The sequence below is a fragment of the Melanotaenia boesemani genome, chromosome 19, assembly GCF_017639745.1.
Source record: "Melanotaenia boesemani isolate fMelBoe1 chromosome 19, fMelBoe1.pri, whole genome shotgun sequence".
Lineage (NCBI taxonomy): Eukaryota > Metazoa > Chordata > Actinopteri > Atheriniformes > Melanotaeniidae > Melanotaenia > Melanotaenia boesemani.
Genome location: NC_055700.1, coordinates 15,899,194 through 15,913,009, shown reverse-complemented (window position 1 = coordinate 15,913,009; position 13,816 = coordinate 15,899,194). Strand labels below are relative to the sequence as shown.

At 39.1% G+C, this 13,816-nt stretch overlaps 1 protein-coding gene across 1 annotated transcript; it reads left to right on the top strand.

The window, feature by feature from the left end:
- Positions 1–5,877: 5,877 nt before the first annotated feature.
- On the top strand, positions 5,878–13,622 carry ggt5b (gamma-glutamyltransferase 5b). The gene is made up of 12 exons (XM_041970620.1): positions 5,878–6,148; positions 7,990–8,117; positions 8,220–8,315; positions 9,198–9,393; positions 10,366–10,526; positions 10,652–10,798; positions 10,919–11,049; positions 11,664–11,848; positions 11,958–12,049; positions 12,158–12,267; positions 12,344–12,454; positions 12,668–13,622. The coding sequence occupies exons 1-12, from the start codon at positions 5,976–5,978 to the stop codon at positions 12,812–12,814; spliced, it is 1,677 nt and encodes a 558-aa protein (XP_041826554.1). The 5' UTR covers positions 5,878–5,975; the 3' UTR covers positions 12,815–13,622.
- Positions 13,623–13,816: the final 194 nt, after the last annotated feature.

The following is a 13,816-nucleotide window of genomic DNA, read 5'->3' as shown; positions in this document are numbered from 1 at the left end:
TGAATAGGATGGGGCCGCTGTTTGAAGGGTGTTTTGTACTTCAGTCTGATGTGATGTTTGACTTTTGTTGCATGGCCAAAGTCATGGTCCTGTTGAGAAAAGATGTCAGAATATGAGTTCAATGTTTAGGTTATGTGAGCCTTCCACTCTTCAGAGAGTGGGGAATCTCTAAAATTGAAATGAAGACCAGCACCCTTACCACCTTGTAGTTGACTTGAGCAGCTAGCTGTTTGTTGTTGAAATTTATGACTAGCTTCTTGTTGCTGACCAACCGGAGCTTTCTGGGTTTCAACGATCTCTTGTGGAACACTGAGCTCTGCAATGGCACTGGTAGGACAATGTCATGGTCAGTTCCATTTCTTACTACAACAGGTATCTTGTGTGGGGCATGAGTTGAAAGGGTAATAAGACAGCTGTCAGTGAAGATCCCACCTGTAAAGGCTGAAACGGTAGGTAGTTCAATCAATGCCCACTTCTCATTGATCAGACTGCTGAAATTAGCAAAACCTTCCAGCACAACTTTCTGGCCTGCTGGAATTACTTTTTGCTCACGGCCTCGCAGTTTGACAAAGCCAAATTGACCATCTGAGTTTTGTTTGTGTCTGAGCTGTAAAGTTTTTAGAACCTGTTGATAACCACAGTGCAGGTTTTCCAGTGGGAACCCATTATCCCAGAACTGCTCATAGAGCGAGTCAAGAGTGTTAGTTCATCAGCACTGGTATGTCACTGTTCGAGTGAACATCTGGTACTATCAGGGCAAGAGTTTGAATTTCAGGCTCAGAAACAAACTCTTTCAGGAATTGCATGTTTACTTGCACGTAGCCTGCATATGAAACTGACTGACCACTTGCCCCCTCTATTTCCAGTATGTTGCTTACTGGGTGAATGGTGTGGCCTGTTAGATGCAGGTTGTAGAAGGATTGAGACACAGTTGTGACCTGAGATCCTGTGTCGAGCAATGAGCTGGAGTCAACGCAATTAACTTTAACGTTGGCAGTGCTCTTGCTTCCAACAAGACCTTTAGACAGTTTTCTTGTCTGTACAGTTCTGTGTTCTTTCAGTAATGCTTTGGGTTTTGTCTTACATTCAGTGTTGGGACTTTTACTTTCACCCATTCCTATTTGTCCCCCAATAGGAAAAGCTTCTAGTTCAAAACGTCGCTAGAAATGTTTTTCCTGTCCCAAGCTCGTTGCTTCTTTTTCAGCTCTCATCTCTTAGCACCCACCAACGAAGGATTAAGGGGGTTGCTGCAGTTGGTGATGATATGACCGTTCTCACATTTAAAACAATACCAGGGCCTAGGTCTCGTTGGTGTGGATTGGAGTAGTAACTGCTTCTGAGGAGTTGGCCGAGTTTCATTTGGCTTAAGTTTTAGGGGTTTGTGCATTTTGGGTTTCACAGCTTTCTCTCCTTTAGGAATTGTGAAAGCCAAAGTCTGAGAATGGAGACTGGCTATCTGTTTCTTAATCTGCTCCATGTCTGAAGGAACACTGTTATCTTGGGCTGGTAGGTCATAACCAGTTATCTCATTGACACATGCAGCTTGCGTGTTGTCTTGAACTTTCGCCTTTGTAAACCCTAGATGCTGCTTCATTCAACTAGCCTAAGCCGCTTGCTTATCCTCTTCCGTGCATAGCAACAGCAAAAGCGGTGGATTATTTTGCTTTTGCTCTAACTGGAGTGTTGCAATCAATGTGTTGTCCCAGCATCCTCTGCAGAACTGTTTTAATAGCTGTTTGTCTGCTTCACCTGCACATACCACTTTTCTTTTCACAACCGTCATCAAGGATGACTGCAGCCTATTAAGATAGCTGGATGGTTTTTCTCCCGAGTTCTGGTGAGTATTGAGAAATTTAGCAAACAACTCATCCCCATCTTCAACGGTTGCATAAGCAGAGTCAAGTAAATCCAGGTAAGTGCGTGGGGTAGCCTGAGGGCCTAAATGTTTTATCACATTTGCCGTGGGAGGTAAGAGGCTGTCAATAAATCTCCTCACCAGTTGTGACTGGGAAACAGTAAGATCAGTCAAATAGAGATCAACACTGTCTCTCCAGGTGTCATAGTCAACCTCGTAGTTGTCATAGTCTTATTTAGATTCTCTGTGGTAAAGATTTGGTTCCATTTGAGACTGCATGCGCTTTGGCTGAGCTATGGCGGTTGAAAGGGGAGTTGCTACATTTTCACTCTGCAGCTAACAGGGGTTGGCCTATTAGCAGTTTCGACTCCTTCCTCTGGAGTTTGTTCTGCAATAGTTTCAGTTATAATGGTCAACTCTTCTCATAAAATGTCCTCGAAATGATTTTCCGCTCAGTTTGGCTATGCCTTTAAGCTCAGAAAGCAATGTATGAGTTACACCAGTGCCTACTTTAGCGCTGTAAACACTAGACAGGGTTTTCACATGAAAAATGATCTGAGGGTCTGTAGAATTTGGCCTATCTAATGGTAAAGTGGCTTCAAGAGTCTGTAATCTTCGCCTGATTCAAACTCAAGAATCGCCTCGTTGTGAAATTCAGATTCAGGGTTATCAATCTTAACGACCCTCCTGATTGACCTGTACCGCTTTAGGTAGTCAACAATCTCTTCATCTACAGGGGTGTAAGACAACCCACTTACTATGAGAGAGTTTGGCACTTTGATGCTTTCTGGCTCAACAATCTCCATGTCTCAATAGTTTAGTTTACTCAAAATGACTAGTATTCAATACCAAAGTGAAAATCAAATACAAGGAATTTTTATAGAAACTTAATGTGGTATGGTAATTACATTGCAATACCAAGCTCCTGGCTGGCTTGTCAACTTTTTATACACCGTATAACCCACTCTTTGAAATACACGCTTCTCTAGGTCCGTAAGGAGCGAGGACTCTATTGCAATGACCACAACAACACCACTGTTCAGTTAACCGCACTTTAATTTGATATTGAGTTATAAGTAAAATTATAGAACACTTTTACAGAAATAACATTTATATAAAAAATTTTAAAATGGGTCCTTTAAAGAAAATAAAAGTCTCCTGGAGTTTTTTTCTTATTGTGTATGTCTCAGTTTGATCACTGTTTTAAAAGTCAGAGTCAGTCGTTTCAGCTCTGTGTATTTCAAGCCAAGATCAGCTAAGTGTGATTTTTCATTATATCTTCCTGCAATCTTTAAAGCTGCAAAAGGTTCCCAAGATCTGGAAACATTCTGCAATTGTTCCTGTGCCTAAGTGCAGCTCCCCTGTTTTAAATGATTTTAGACCTGTAGCGTTGACTTCTCTCGTTATGAAGTCTTTTGAAAAGATTATTAAGAAAGAAGTTCTATCCCAGGTAGAAAAGTACCTTGATCCATTCCAGTTTGCATACAGGGTGGGTAGAGGTGTGGAGGATGCTGTGGTTACCCTTTTTTACATTTGTTGTTAAAACACCTGGAAGGCACCAAAACTCATGCCAGAGTTTTGTTTGTGGATTTTTCATCCGCATTTAACACTTTGCAACCCTATTTATTGGTTGAAAGGCTTACTGATTTTAAGATTCATCCTAATTTGACTGGCTGGATTTTAGATTTTCTTACTAATAAGTCCCAATGTGTGAAGGTGAATGGCACGTTTTCTAATGTGCTCCCATCTTCCACAGATTCTCCACAGGGTTGTTGTCTTTCTCCTCTTCTGTACATTCTGTACACTGACGAGTGTCGCAGTAATGTTAATAACAGATATATTCTAAAGTTTGCTGACGACTCGGCCATCGTTAGCCTTCTTAAGGAAGTGAGACAGCACATGGGCAGATCGTGGATGATTTTGTGAGCTGGTGTGACAACTCCTCCCTCCATATAAATGTGTCCAAAACCAAAGATATGGTTATTGATTTTTAGGAAGTCTCCGTCAAACCCCCCGTCTACTTTTATTAAAGCAGCTGCCATCGAGAAGGTAGACAGTTATAAATACTTGGGTGTGGTCTTCGACAACAAATTATGTTTTAAGTCTCACACAGTGACTTAACCTCAAAAAAGGTTCGTAAGAGGTTATTCTTTTTAAGGAAGATGAGGTCTTTTAATGTTTGCACTAAAATGTTGTCTCTTTTTTACAAAAGTGTAATTGAATCGGTTTTATCCTTTTTGTATTATTGCTTGGTTTGGGAGCCTAAGTTTGGCAGATAAAAACCGCTTAGGTCGCTTAGTCAAAGCTGCTGGCAAAGTTTCTGGATCCCAGAAGGAGGGTCTTTTGGCCATTTTTAATAAAAAATGTGTTGAGGAAAGCTACCCTCTTCAGAATGAGTTCATTTTACTACCTTCTGGCCATCGCTTCAAGGCCACTTTGGGGAGGACAAAGAGACTTAAAGTGTCATTTGAATGAATGAATGAATGCCTTTTATTTGTCCCTACTGCTGTTCAATTACTTAACAGCAATGGCCTAAGGTGACAGAGTTGTTCTATTTTGTTTTTAGCTGTGACTCTATTTAACTTATTTTAAGCTCATTTAATGTTTTTTTAAGCTCATTTAATGTTTTGAATTGTGAGAATCTCTCTTTTTGACATATGCCTTCGGTTCTGATTTTGTTTGCTGATGTTTTGATGTGATGTCTGTCCTGTGTGTGTGTTTTGGCTGCGAAATCAATTTCCCTTTGGGGACAATAAAGAAATTGAATTGAAAGGAGGAAGTAAAACCTCTGCGACCTGCTAAAGTCTTTCCCTATGGATCGTACTCGACATCTAATTGGCTGTTGAATACTGACATGCTTTGAACTTAGCTGATGTAAGGCACGATATGCTGCCTTTAGGTGTCCTATGAAAATTTCCTATTTGCCGAATAACAGAAAAAAAATGAATTAAATAATTCTCTCTCTATCAAGTTAGAGTTTGTTAAGCGGGTCTTTCTTCTTTCACCCGGGCTACATTAGCATTTGGACGAATTGTTGACCTACCTGAGATGCGTCCCATGATAACTCGAACTTTACCCTCTCATTGCGCTGTGCAGGACAGGTCACGGCCAAGTCAGCCAAATAAAAAGAAACAACGGGGGAGGCGAGTTTTTATTTTATTTTATTTTATTTTTTCAGTCTTTTATTTTCAAGACACAATACTGGGAAAAGGCGCCCACGGCTGGTGGCGCCCTGGCCCCCTATATCTCCATTGCCAAGAGCCACGGCTGGGGTGACCCCAGAATACAAAGACACCGTTTTAGACTTTGCGCACAGATATTTCTTTGTCCTAATTGAGCAGAAGACATGGATATTAGGCTACATTACATCAAGGAACAAAGTGTATCTCCACGTTGGTTGGATTTGGTGAAACATCTCTCCGCTAACAGGAGGAGGAGACAGAGCCCCTCATCCAAGAAACAAAGAAATAATTACTCTCCCTGATAGTTAACTCAGTTATTTTGGGACAAGTAAGAAACTATAACCAATTAGCCTAATTTTTTTTAAAGTAACGCAGGCTACTTATTAGCGTGCAAATCTAGTTAATCTTAAATAAAGTAATATCTTAAACATATTTGGCAGTGGAGTGATGCTTGGAGAAATGAGTTTACTCTAAATATTTGTCGTCTTTTTTGTTTTGTTTCTGATGTGTCCTGCTAAACAAATAAATAAATAAATGTGGACTTTCAACAGGATTTCAACATCTGAAAGATTTGACTTTTTAAAGGTTCCTGTCCACCTGGTCAGTGACACTCAGGTAATATCTAACATAATACAGGAGGACGTAAGAAGCTATTTATGATTCCATAAATCTCCAAAGACGTGGGCACGTCACTTGAACTCTAATCTGGGCTTTCGGGAATAACGATTACATCAAGGTTATTTCCCAGCACAGGACAGATTTACACATAGGAGGTTTGTGTATTCCCTCCTATAATTTGCTTTCACTTCTGGAGGATAGCAGGAGGAGGAGTAAACCCATGCTTTGGATTAACCAGATTTTATAAGCGGGTGTGCGCACTACAGCCGCTGCAGAAGCAAAGGTTTTTCCTGCGCAAAATTTCCTTCACAGAAAGTACAATGGCTAGATATAATCCCTTAAAGGTGTGCTGTTGTATTTTGCTTGTTTTGATCTGTGCTGTTGCCCTCATCTGTCTTTGCATCGCCACCTTTGCTGATGTAGGATGCCCCACCGGCAGCTTCAAAAATGCGGCTGTGGCTGCAGACTCGCAAATTTGCTCCGAGATTGGCAAGTAAGTCACATTCTCACAAAGCGGGGGAAACCTTTGTTTAAGGGGGTAGAAGTTAATGCTGAGACTGATCAGAGTTTATCTAAAAACATCACAAGATAGAATCTTTGAGGAATTTGACTCGTGTCTTTTATTTTATTTGGTTGAATTAGGTGTTTTATAATAATAATGGATTAGTTTTATATAGCGCTTTTTAAGACACTCAAAGTGCTGTACATTATATCCATTATTCATTCACTCACCATTCATACTTGGTGATGGTAAACTACACGTGTAGCCGTCGCTGCCCTGGGGCAGACTGACGGAAATCTTAATCGTATTATTAATTAAATTCTTGTCTTACTTTAGGTGCAGAGTTAACAGCTTGTGTGTAATAATTCACAGTAAATATATAGCTAATCAAACCTCACGGCTATCAGTCTGAATCTCATACAGTTGAGATAAGGCTGAACCAAGCAATGGGATAAGCAGTTTAAGAGATTTGATGGGCTCTGGTTGAAGAATAGAGATTATACCTGCAGAACTGGGAGCAGACAGTTTCTCCTCGCCACTTGTTGCCTTACTCCAAGCTACCCCTCTGACACCTAAAAAGAAAGTTTCATTCTTCCTAAGGTGGAGTAAAGTAACTGGGATTTTGCTTTGATGTGCTCATATTTTTAAACAGTTCAACAATGTCCCATCATGGTGATGAAATTAATGTTTCATCAAAGTGACTCCAAAGATGTCAAAAGGTGATGTTTATCAGGGGGATGTGTGTAGTTCTTCCTGCTTTTGTTTTCAGTATAGTTTTTTTTTCTTTTTCCTCTGCCAATACTTGTTAAAGGTTCATGCAGTTCACAGTTGAAACAATGAATAGCTCAGGATTTGCAGAGGCAACAGACATCACTGGACCCTTGACATCCTGATTATGAAACATGTTCATTTTTTTAACTGGAGAAACAAAATGATTGAAGAGCTTTCAGTCAGAGATATATTCCTGCAAACTGCTCCTTATAGTGTTTAAACTAATCCATCTAAAACTAAAAATCTGTTTGAGTTGACAACAAACTTCAAGTTGTTTTTTTCTTTAGGAAAAAAATAGATTATAAATCTGATTATCAGAATTAAGCCAAACTCTTCACTTTTTGCTGCAGATGCACAAAATGCTGCTTGAAGCTAATTAATCTGTTATCTACTTCAACTAAAATCCAGTTTTCAGATAACCTCCACTTTTTATTTTTTTTTTTATTTTTTTTTTTATTATTAATTAATTATTCCACTGAGCATCAGTCTTTGCAATGATTTCCTGGTTTACACATGTAAATTCTTAGAAATGGATTTGTTAGTCTCTTTCCTAGTTTTTTTGCTTAGTGAAACTATGCAAAGGTTTGAGCTGGCCTGCCTTTAAAGGAGTACAAACATTCCCAACCCTTCTTTCACTTGTCGCTCAGAGAGCACATAGGATTCTGTGCCAGCTTCTCAGTGAAAAGATCCATTCAAGAATGTCTTCTAGGTAAAGTTCATTTGGATTACCTAATTAACATTAAATAAGTTATCATTCATGTGGTAATTTATCTCATGATTCAAGTTTAATCATGAGTAAAGAAAAGAAAGTAAAGCCACCCACCATGGTCAGTAGCTTCATGGTATGCTTCTGAAGATGACCTCAAGCTTCAGCACATGGTTCAAGTTTGCCTTTTATCAGGCTTCCCAATAACGGAACAATGAACACCAAGTTCCCAAACAGCTATTTAAGCATGTGTAATTGTCCATGTGCGTGGGCAAATATGCAGTGAGTAGTCAAAGAGGTAGTGACTGTGTGTTGGCTCAACTTTCCCATAAATCCAGATAAAAATGTTTTCCAGGAACATGCTCCAGCAGGGGGGGTCAGCAGTAGATGGCGCCATTGCAGCTCTTCTGTGCACATCTGTGATCAATCCTCAAAGCATGGGGATAGGAGGAGGCTCTATATTGGCTGTGAGAAATAAAACAGGTAGGTTCTCCGATTTCTTTTGTATCTTTTAAACTGTATTTCCTCTAAAATGAAAAGTTATAAAGCTTTTTCAAATTATTCTAATTCATAATGTCTTTTTAGGGAAAGTTACCATCTACAACTTCAGAGAGACTGTCCCAAAGAAATTCAAATCTAATCTGTTAAATGACTGTCCCACTACATTCAGGCTCTCCACAGGTAGGCAGAGCTGTCTGTCAGGGTCTGGCAACAAATTCTTTCCTGCATTGTGTCATTCAATGAGGAGGAACTAGTTTGTTTTATTCTCTCTATATCTGTCATCTTTTTAAAGGTGCCGTGTGTGTTTTCTTCAGGTTGATCAGTTCAGCTGCTGCTTCTGTGTTCACACCTGCAAATTTTATAAGTTGTTGTGGCAACTCAGCTGCATCTCTAGAGTATTCTATCTCACAGATGGCCTCTAACTTGCCTTGGACAGTGGCTGCAGTAGCGATTGTTCCGCTCTGCAGCCTTGGTGATCTTAGCAGCATGTTGACACTTTAACCAACCTTCCATCTGTTGCCGGATAAGTTTGGAGTGGCAGATCTTTTAAAGAGCAAAACAGAAACAAATGCTCTAAGACTCTGTCCAAAAGCTTTCAAAGGGAGTCAGTGGGTGGGATAAAAGACTCCCAGAATGGGTAGTTGGGTGACAACAAGGTCTATTATGTCTCCCAGCCTGCCTGCAGGCAGGAAAACACTGACTGTAGTAAACTGGTTAGTGGTGACTTAACGTAAAAAAAAAATCCTTCAAAAAGTCGGTACATGCCATACACTGTCATTTTATGAACTAGTCCTCACATGAGTGCCACATTACACAATATATATGAGATTGTGTCACATTAATAAGCATGTACGTCCACACACAGCTTCATTATACTGTTAAGAGAACTATTGAACAAAGGTTTATTTAATGTGTATAGCTTCTAACATTACTACTAGTTTTTTTTGTTGTTTTTCCTGCAAAGAAACTGTCTTTAATGTAAGTTAGTATGTCCATCTGCAGTTCATATAATGCTTCCCATCATTCATGTCATTTATCTGCATATTTCCCATCTGACCCTAGGCAGCCAGTGGATTGGTGTCCCTGGAGAGCTGCGGGGCTATGAGGCTGTTCACAAACTGTATGGAAGGCTGCCATGGGCCAAGCTTTTTGAGCCAACAATTAAACTGGCCAGGGAGGGTATCCCCATGCCACCCTACCTAGCCACTTTTCTCAGTGCCAACATTGTGAAGGACCATGTGGAGAAATCTTCCCTGTGGTAACGCTTTACATTAATTGCTTAGAGACAGAAAACTTTTAAGTTCCCTGAAATGATCATCATCAGAAGAGATATAAAAATGTCAGTTTATGCAAAAATTAGATGTTTAAGGGCAGCAATAAAGGGCTTGTGACTTTTATTTAAGCTTTTTGTGCATTTTTTACAAAAGAAGTCCTGGAGTAAAGCACTTTTTAAATCCCTGGTTTCACTAATTTCCTAATAGATTTATGTAGCTTGTTAATAATAATCATTTTAGTTTACACATTGCATAATAGTTGTTTGAAAATAGGATCAGTTCATCTAAGCAGCTACATAAATTATATAAATTAATGGGTAATAATCAGGTAACAAATGAATTAGACAGCCTTCCAAAAAGTTGAGTCTGGGGAACAATAAAGGTTTTGTGTTCTCGTTCTTACTGGTGGCCTGAGGGCTTGGGTTTATGTGTGTGTCATCTACAAGACTAACAGGATCTTTGGTCCTGCCTTTTTATTTTCTTTTTTAATAACAACCCGACTTCTGATGAATTTAAGCTCCAGAAGTGATTCATACTTTAAAATTTTGGTGTGCCCTTGTGCTTGTACCCTATGGTTTGATTTATATACTCTTAGACTTATAAAACCTGTTTTAGAATAAGGAGAACAATGTCGGCAAACTTTACAAATGTGGCAGCTGTTCAATGGCACTCATCCAATATGAGATATACAGTGAAAAAGTGAAACAGAGCATTGCATATGCCCCATAAGAATGAACAGGAACCTCTAAATTATGAGTAATTCATTTGTCAATATAAATGCAGCTAAGTTTTACTTGTTTGTCTCCATTAACTAGTCATTAGATTTTATATGATTCCTGATGGAAAACTACTGTAAGTGAAATGTGAAACTTTAAAATCAAGAAGAGTTTTGATCCTTTCTTTCTTGTAAACTACTGTGACTCAAGCTTACTTTGTGCTTCTGTGTGTTTATTCAGTGAAGTTCTTTGTAACATGAACAAAACCGTTCTGGGTAAAAAGGATATCCTGAGATTTCCTAAACTTGCAGAAACCATGGAAATCATAGCAAAGCAAGGGGCAGATGCCTTCTACGTTGGCAAGATAGGACAGGACTTAATCCAAGACATAAAAGCTGCAGGTTGGTGAAAGATGTGTATGAGAAAGCTGGGGGTGTGTGTTTTAGTGGGTAGAAAAAAGAAAAGGCAGAACCGGTTTTATAGTATAAAGATCAGGCTTTATTTATTTTTCACTTGTTTGTCCCAGGTGGGTCTTTGACAATGGATGATCTGAAGTCTTTCAAGGTTCGGGTGATCGATGCTCAGACGGTTTCTCTGGGAAATGTACAGATGCATTTTCCTCCACCACCTGCTGGGGGCATCCTGCTTGCCTTCATTCTCAGAATCATGAAAGGTTTCATATTTTCTGCAATGACTACTGTCAAACCATCATTGCATGCTGTCACTTCTAAAGAATAAAATAACAGTGGTTTGTAGATCATGATCATTTACCACCTGTCTCCTTTTTCTGCAGGGTTCTCGCTGACTTCAGACTCCCTGGTTGGTGACAAGAAGATTCAGCTGTACCATCATTACATAGAAGCAGCAAAATTTGCTAACAGACAAAAGAGGAACATTCGTGATCCTACCTTTAATGTTGAGAAGGTTGGCATCTGAATTTATTTTCTTATTGTATGTCATCCTAAAAGGTAAAAAAAATGTGGGGAAGTGAGAAAAAAAACCTGTTGACACAGGAATTACTGCACAATAATGCAATTTCTTTGAGTTCTTTGGAGTGTTTTGGGGAGTCTTTTAGCTCATTCTTTTCATTTAATGGCCCGCTTCCTTTATTTATTTATTTTTTTCCTTATATAATGACTGCTTTGTCAACTTTGTTCCCAGGCACAGCACACACATTTCCATAGAAAATACTCTCATGAATCAGCGGACAATGTTTACACCTAGAACTGAGAACATAACACTGGTAGTAAATTCATTATTAGGATGAGGTTTTTAATAAAAAAAAAGAAAGAAAGAAAAAAAGATTTTACATTTCAACTCTTTATATCTTGCTATGCAACATCAAGAAAGTCTCTGAATTGTTTTTAAATTATTTAAATCTGTTTTACACAGCTGGCTAATTCTATAAAAAGACGAGGCTGCGTTCGTATACCCCACTGTGGCTAAAATATCAAAAAGTAATCCAAATAATTAAGAGGGAAAACAAAAAGAGAAAATGTAATCTTTGTTCTGAGATGTCTCGTATTTTCTTATTTCAGAGTGCCGACTATTTGATTGATCCCACCTTCAGTGATAACATTAGGGCATTGATTACTTCTAACGGCACCCACGATGACTCCTACTACAGCAACAAGCCTTCCACAGATCACATGGGGACCACACATGTGTCTGTCCTGGATGAAGACGGACTGGCGGTCTCTGCCACCAGCACCATTAACCAATTGTGAGCAGGAAGACCGTTCAACAAAGATTTGTACATGTACTGAGTAATTATAGGAAATGCTATAGTATAATGTCTGTCCAGCCCCTCAGTTTAGTGTTTTCTTCTGTAGATTTGGAGGAGCTGTTTATTCTCCACGAACAGGCATCATCCTCAACAACGAGTTAGCTGATTTTTGTGGGAGGGCAGACTCGCTGAGCGCAGGTAAGGTCACAGATATAAGGAATGCCTTTTAAAATTGAACAATCATATTTATTAGATTTCCCAGTGCCATCACTGTCTGATACGGAGTGTTATTGCTGTCCCACACAGGCGAACAGCCTCCCTCCTCAATGACTCCAGCAATACTGGACACAAAGTCTGGGGGGATCCTGGTGATTGGAGGATCAGGAGGAAGCATGATTACCACAGCAGTGGCTTTGGTAATTCAGCAGTTAAATCCAGTATATTAGTTTGTGTGCTTCCTTGCGCTTACACTGTTCTCTTTCACTCTTGCAGTCCATAATAAACCGTCTGTGGCTGGGGATGAGCTTGAAAGGTGCCATCGAGGCTCCTATCATTTTCGTAGACTCAAAGAACTTTGTGAATTTCGAGCCTGGTTTTGACAAGGTGATGAATTTTTATTCTAAATGTCCTTTTGTGGCACTGAAGTTTACATAACTGTGATCATCTGTCTCACGGATAACATTTCTGTTTATGTTAATGGATTTGAATGAAGATTATAAGAACATAATCCGTCAAAGTCAAATTTAATTTACCTGTAATCACTTTTAAAGGATAAGTGGTATTAATTTGTGTGTGTATGTGTGTGTTTGCTTTCAGTCTGTGATGGATGGCATTAAAACCCTTGGACACAACATTGGGAACTGGAGGTTTTTTTTAAATGTAGTCAATGCTGTGGAAAAGGAGAATGGCTGCATTCAGGCTGTGTCAGACAGGAGGAAGAATGGCATGTCAGCTGGATACTGACAGTGAGGAAGGGGAACCTTCCACTAAAATCTTTCCTTGAGATTTACTGAACCTTTGGCCTTTAAAGCAATGACTTTGTGCTGCAGCTCGGACAACAGAATGTGAGTGAATCATTCTGTGGACATTTTTTTTTTCTTGCCTTGTAAGCATGATGACATGTCTTGTTTGATTAAATCTGAGTTCAAATCTGTGAAACGGTGCAAGAAACATGTGCACTGATGTTCAGATAATCCCATGCATATTCTCTAAACCATTTAATTTGAATGTAAAACTGCAAATGACTATCTCTGCGTCCAAATATTCAGAAAAACATGAGTCAATGCAGTACTATATCAATCGTAGGAAAAAAGTAAATAACTGTTATTGAAGTTGATTCTTCAGTCAAATGCTATCAAAATGTTACTGCTGAAGACAGCATGATAATGCTTTAACTACCAGAGATTTACTTTGCATTTTGCTCTAATCCAAACATCATCATCTCCATCCTTCTGAAGTATTTGTTGGAGATGTCACATGTTTACTATTTTTCCTGAATTTCTGGCCTGTTTTACTAAAATGCAGATAGTTATTTATAATAAAAATAGGTGGCCTGACTTACACTTTTAAAAACACCACAATTGGTAATACTAACCATCTTTGGGCCCATAAACTATGTACATGCACATCTACACCATGTATTTTAGGACCAAGATAAATCAAAGCGTTGGTCATTACCAGAGTAAAATGTTATATAAACACAGCAATGCAAGCTTATACCCCTACACTGCAGCAATCCAAGTGTTCATACAAGGAGCGCATGGTCTCTGCAGGAAACTACTCCTGACTATTGCACAAGACAGACAGGCCCCCTTTGACTTTATCAAACTAAAGCTATTAATCGTTTTTTGTTTGTTGGTTTTTTTTTGTTTTTGTTTTGTTTTTTAAGGTGATTGGACCACATCAGATGTAGTTTTTTTAACACTGCACTTTTGACCTATGTATACGTAGTGCCTGTCATTTTTA

Bases quoted from the DNA above. Each gene is read 5' to 3' on its own strand.
- ggt5b (XM_041970620.1), top strand. From the start codon at position 5,976: ATGGCTAGATATAATCCCTTAAAGGTGTGCTGTTGTATTTTGCTTGTT. The intron at 12,268-12,343 runs GTAATTCAGCAG...TCACTCTTGCAG, and splicing joins TTACCACAGCAGTGGCTTTG to TCCATAATAAACCGTCTGTG. The intron at 12,455-12,667 runs GTGATGAATTTT...GTTTGCTTTCAG, and splicing joins TCGAGCCTGGTTTTGACAAG to TCTGTGATGGATGGCATTAA.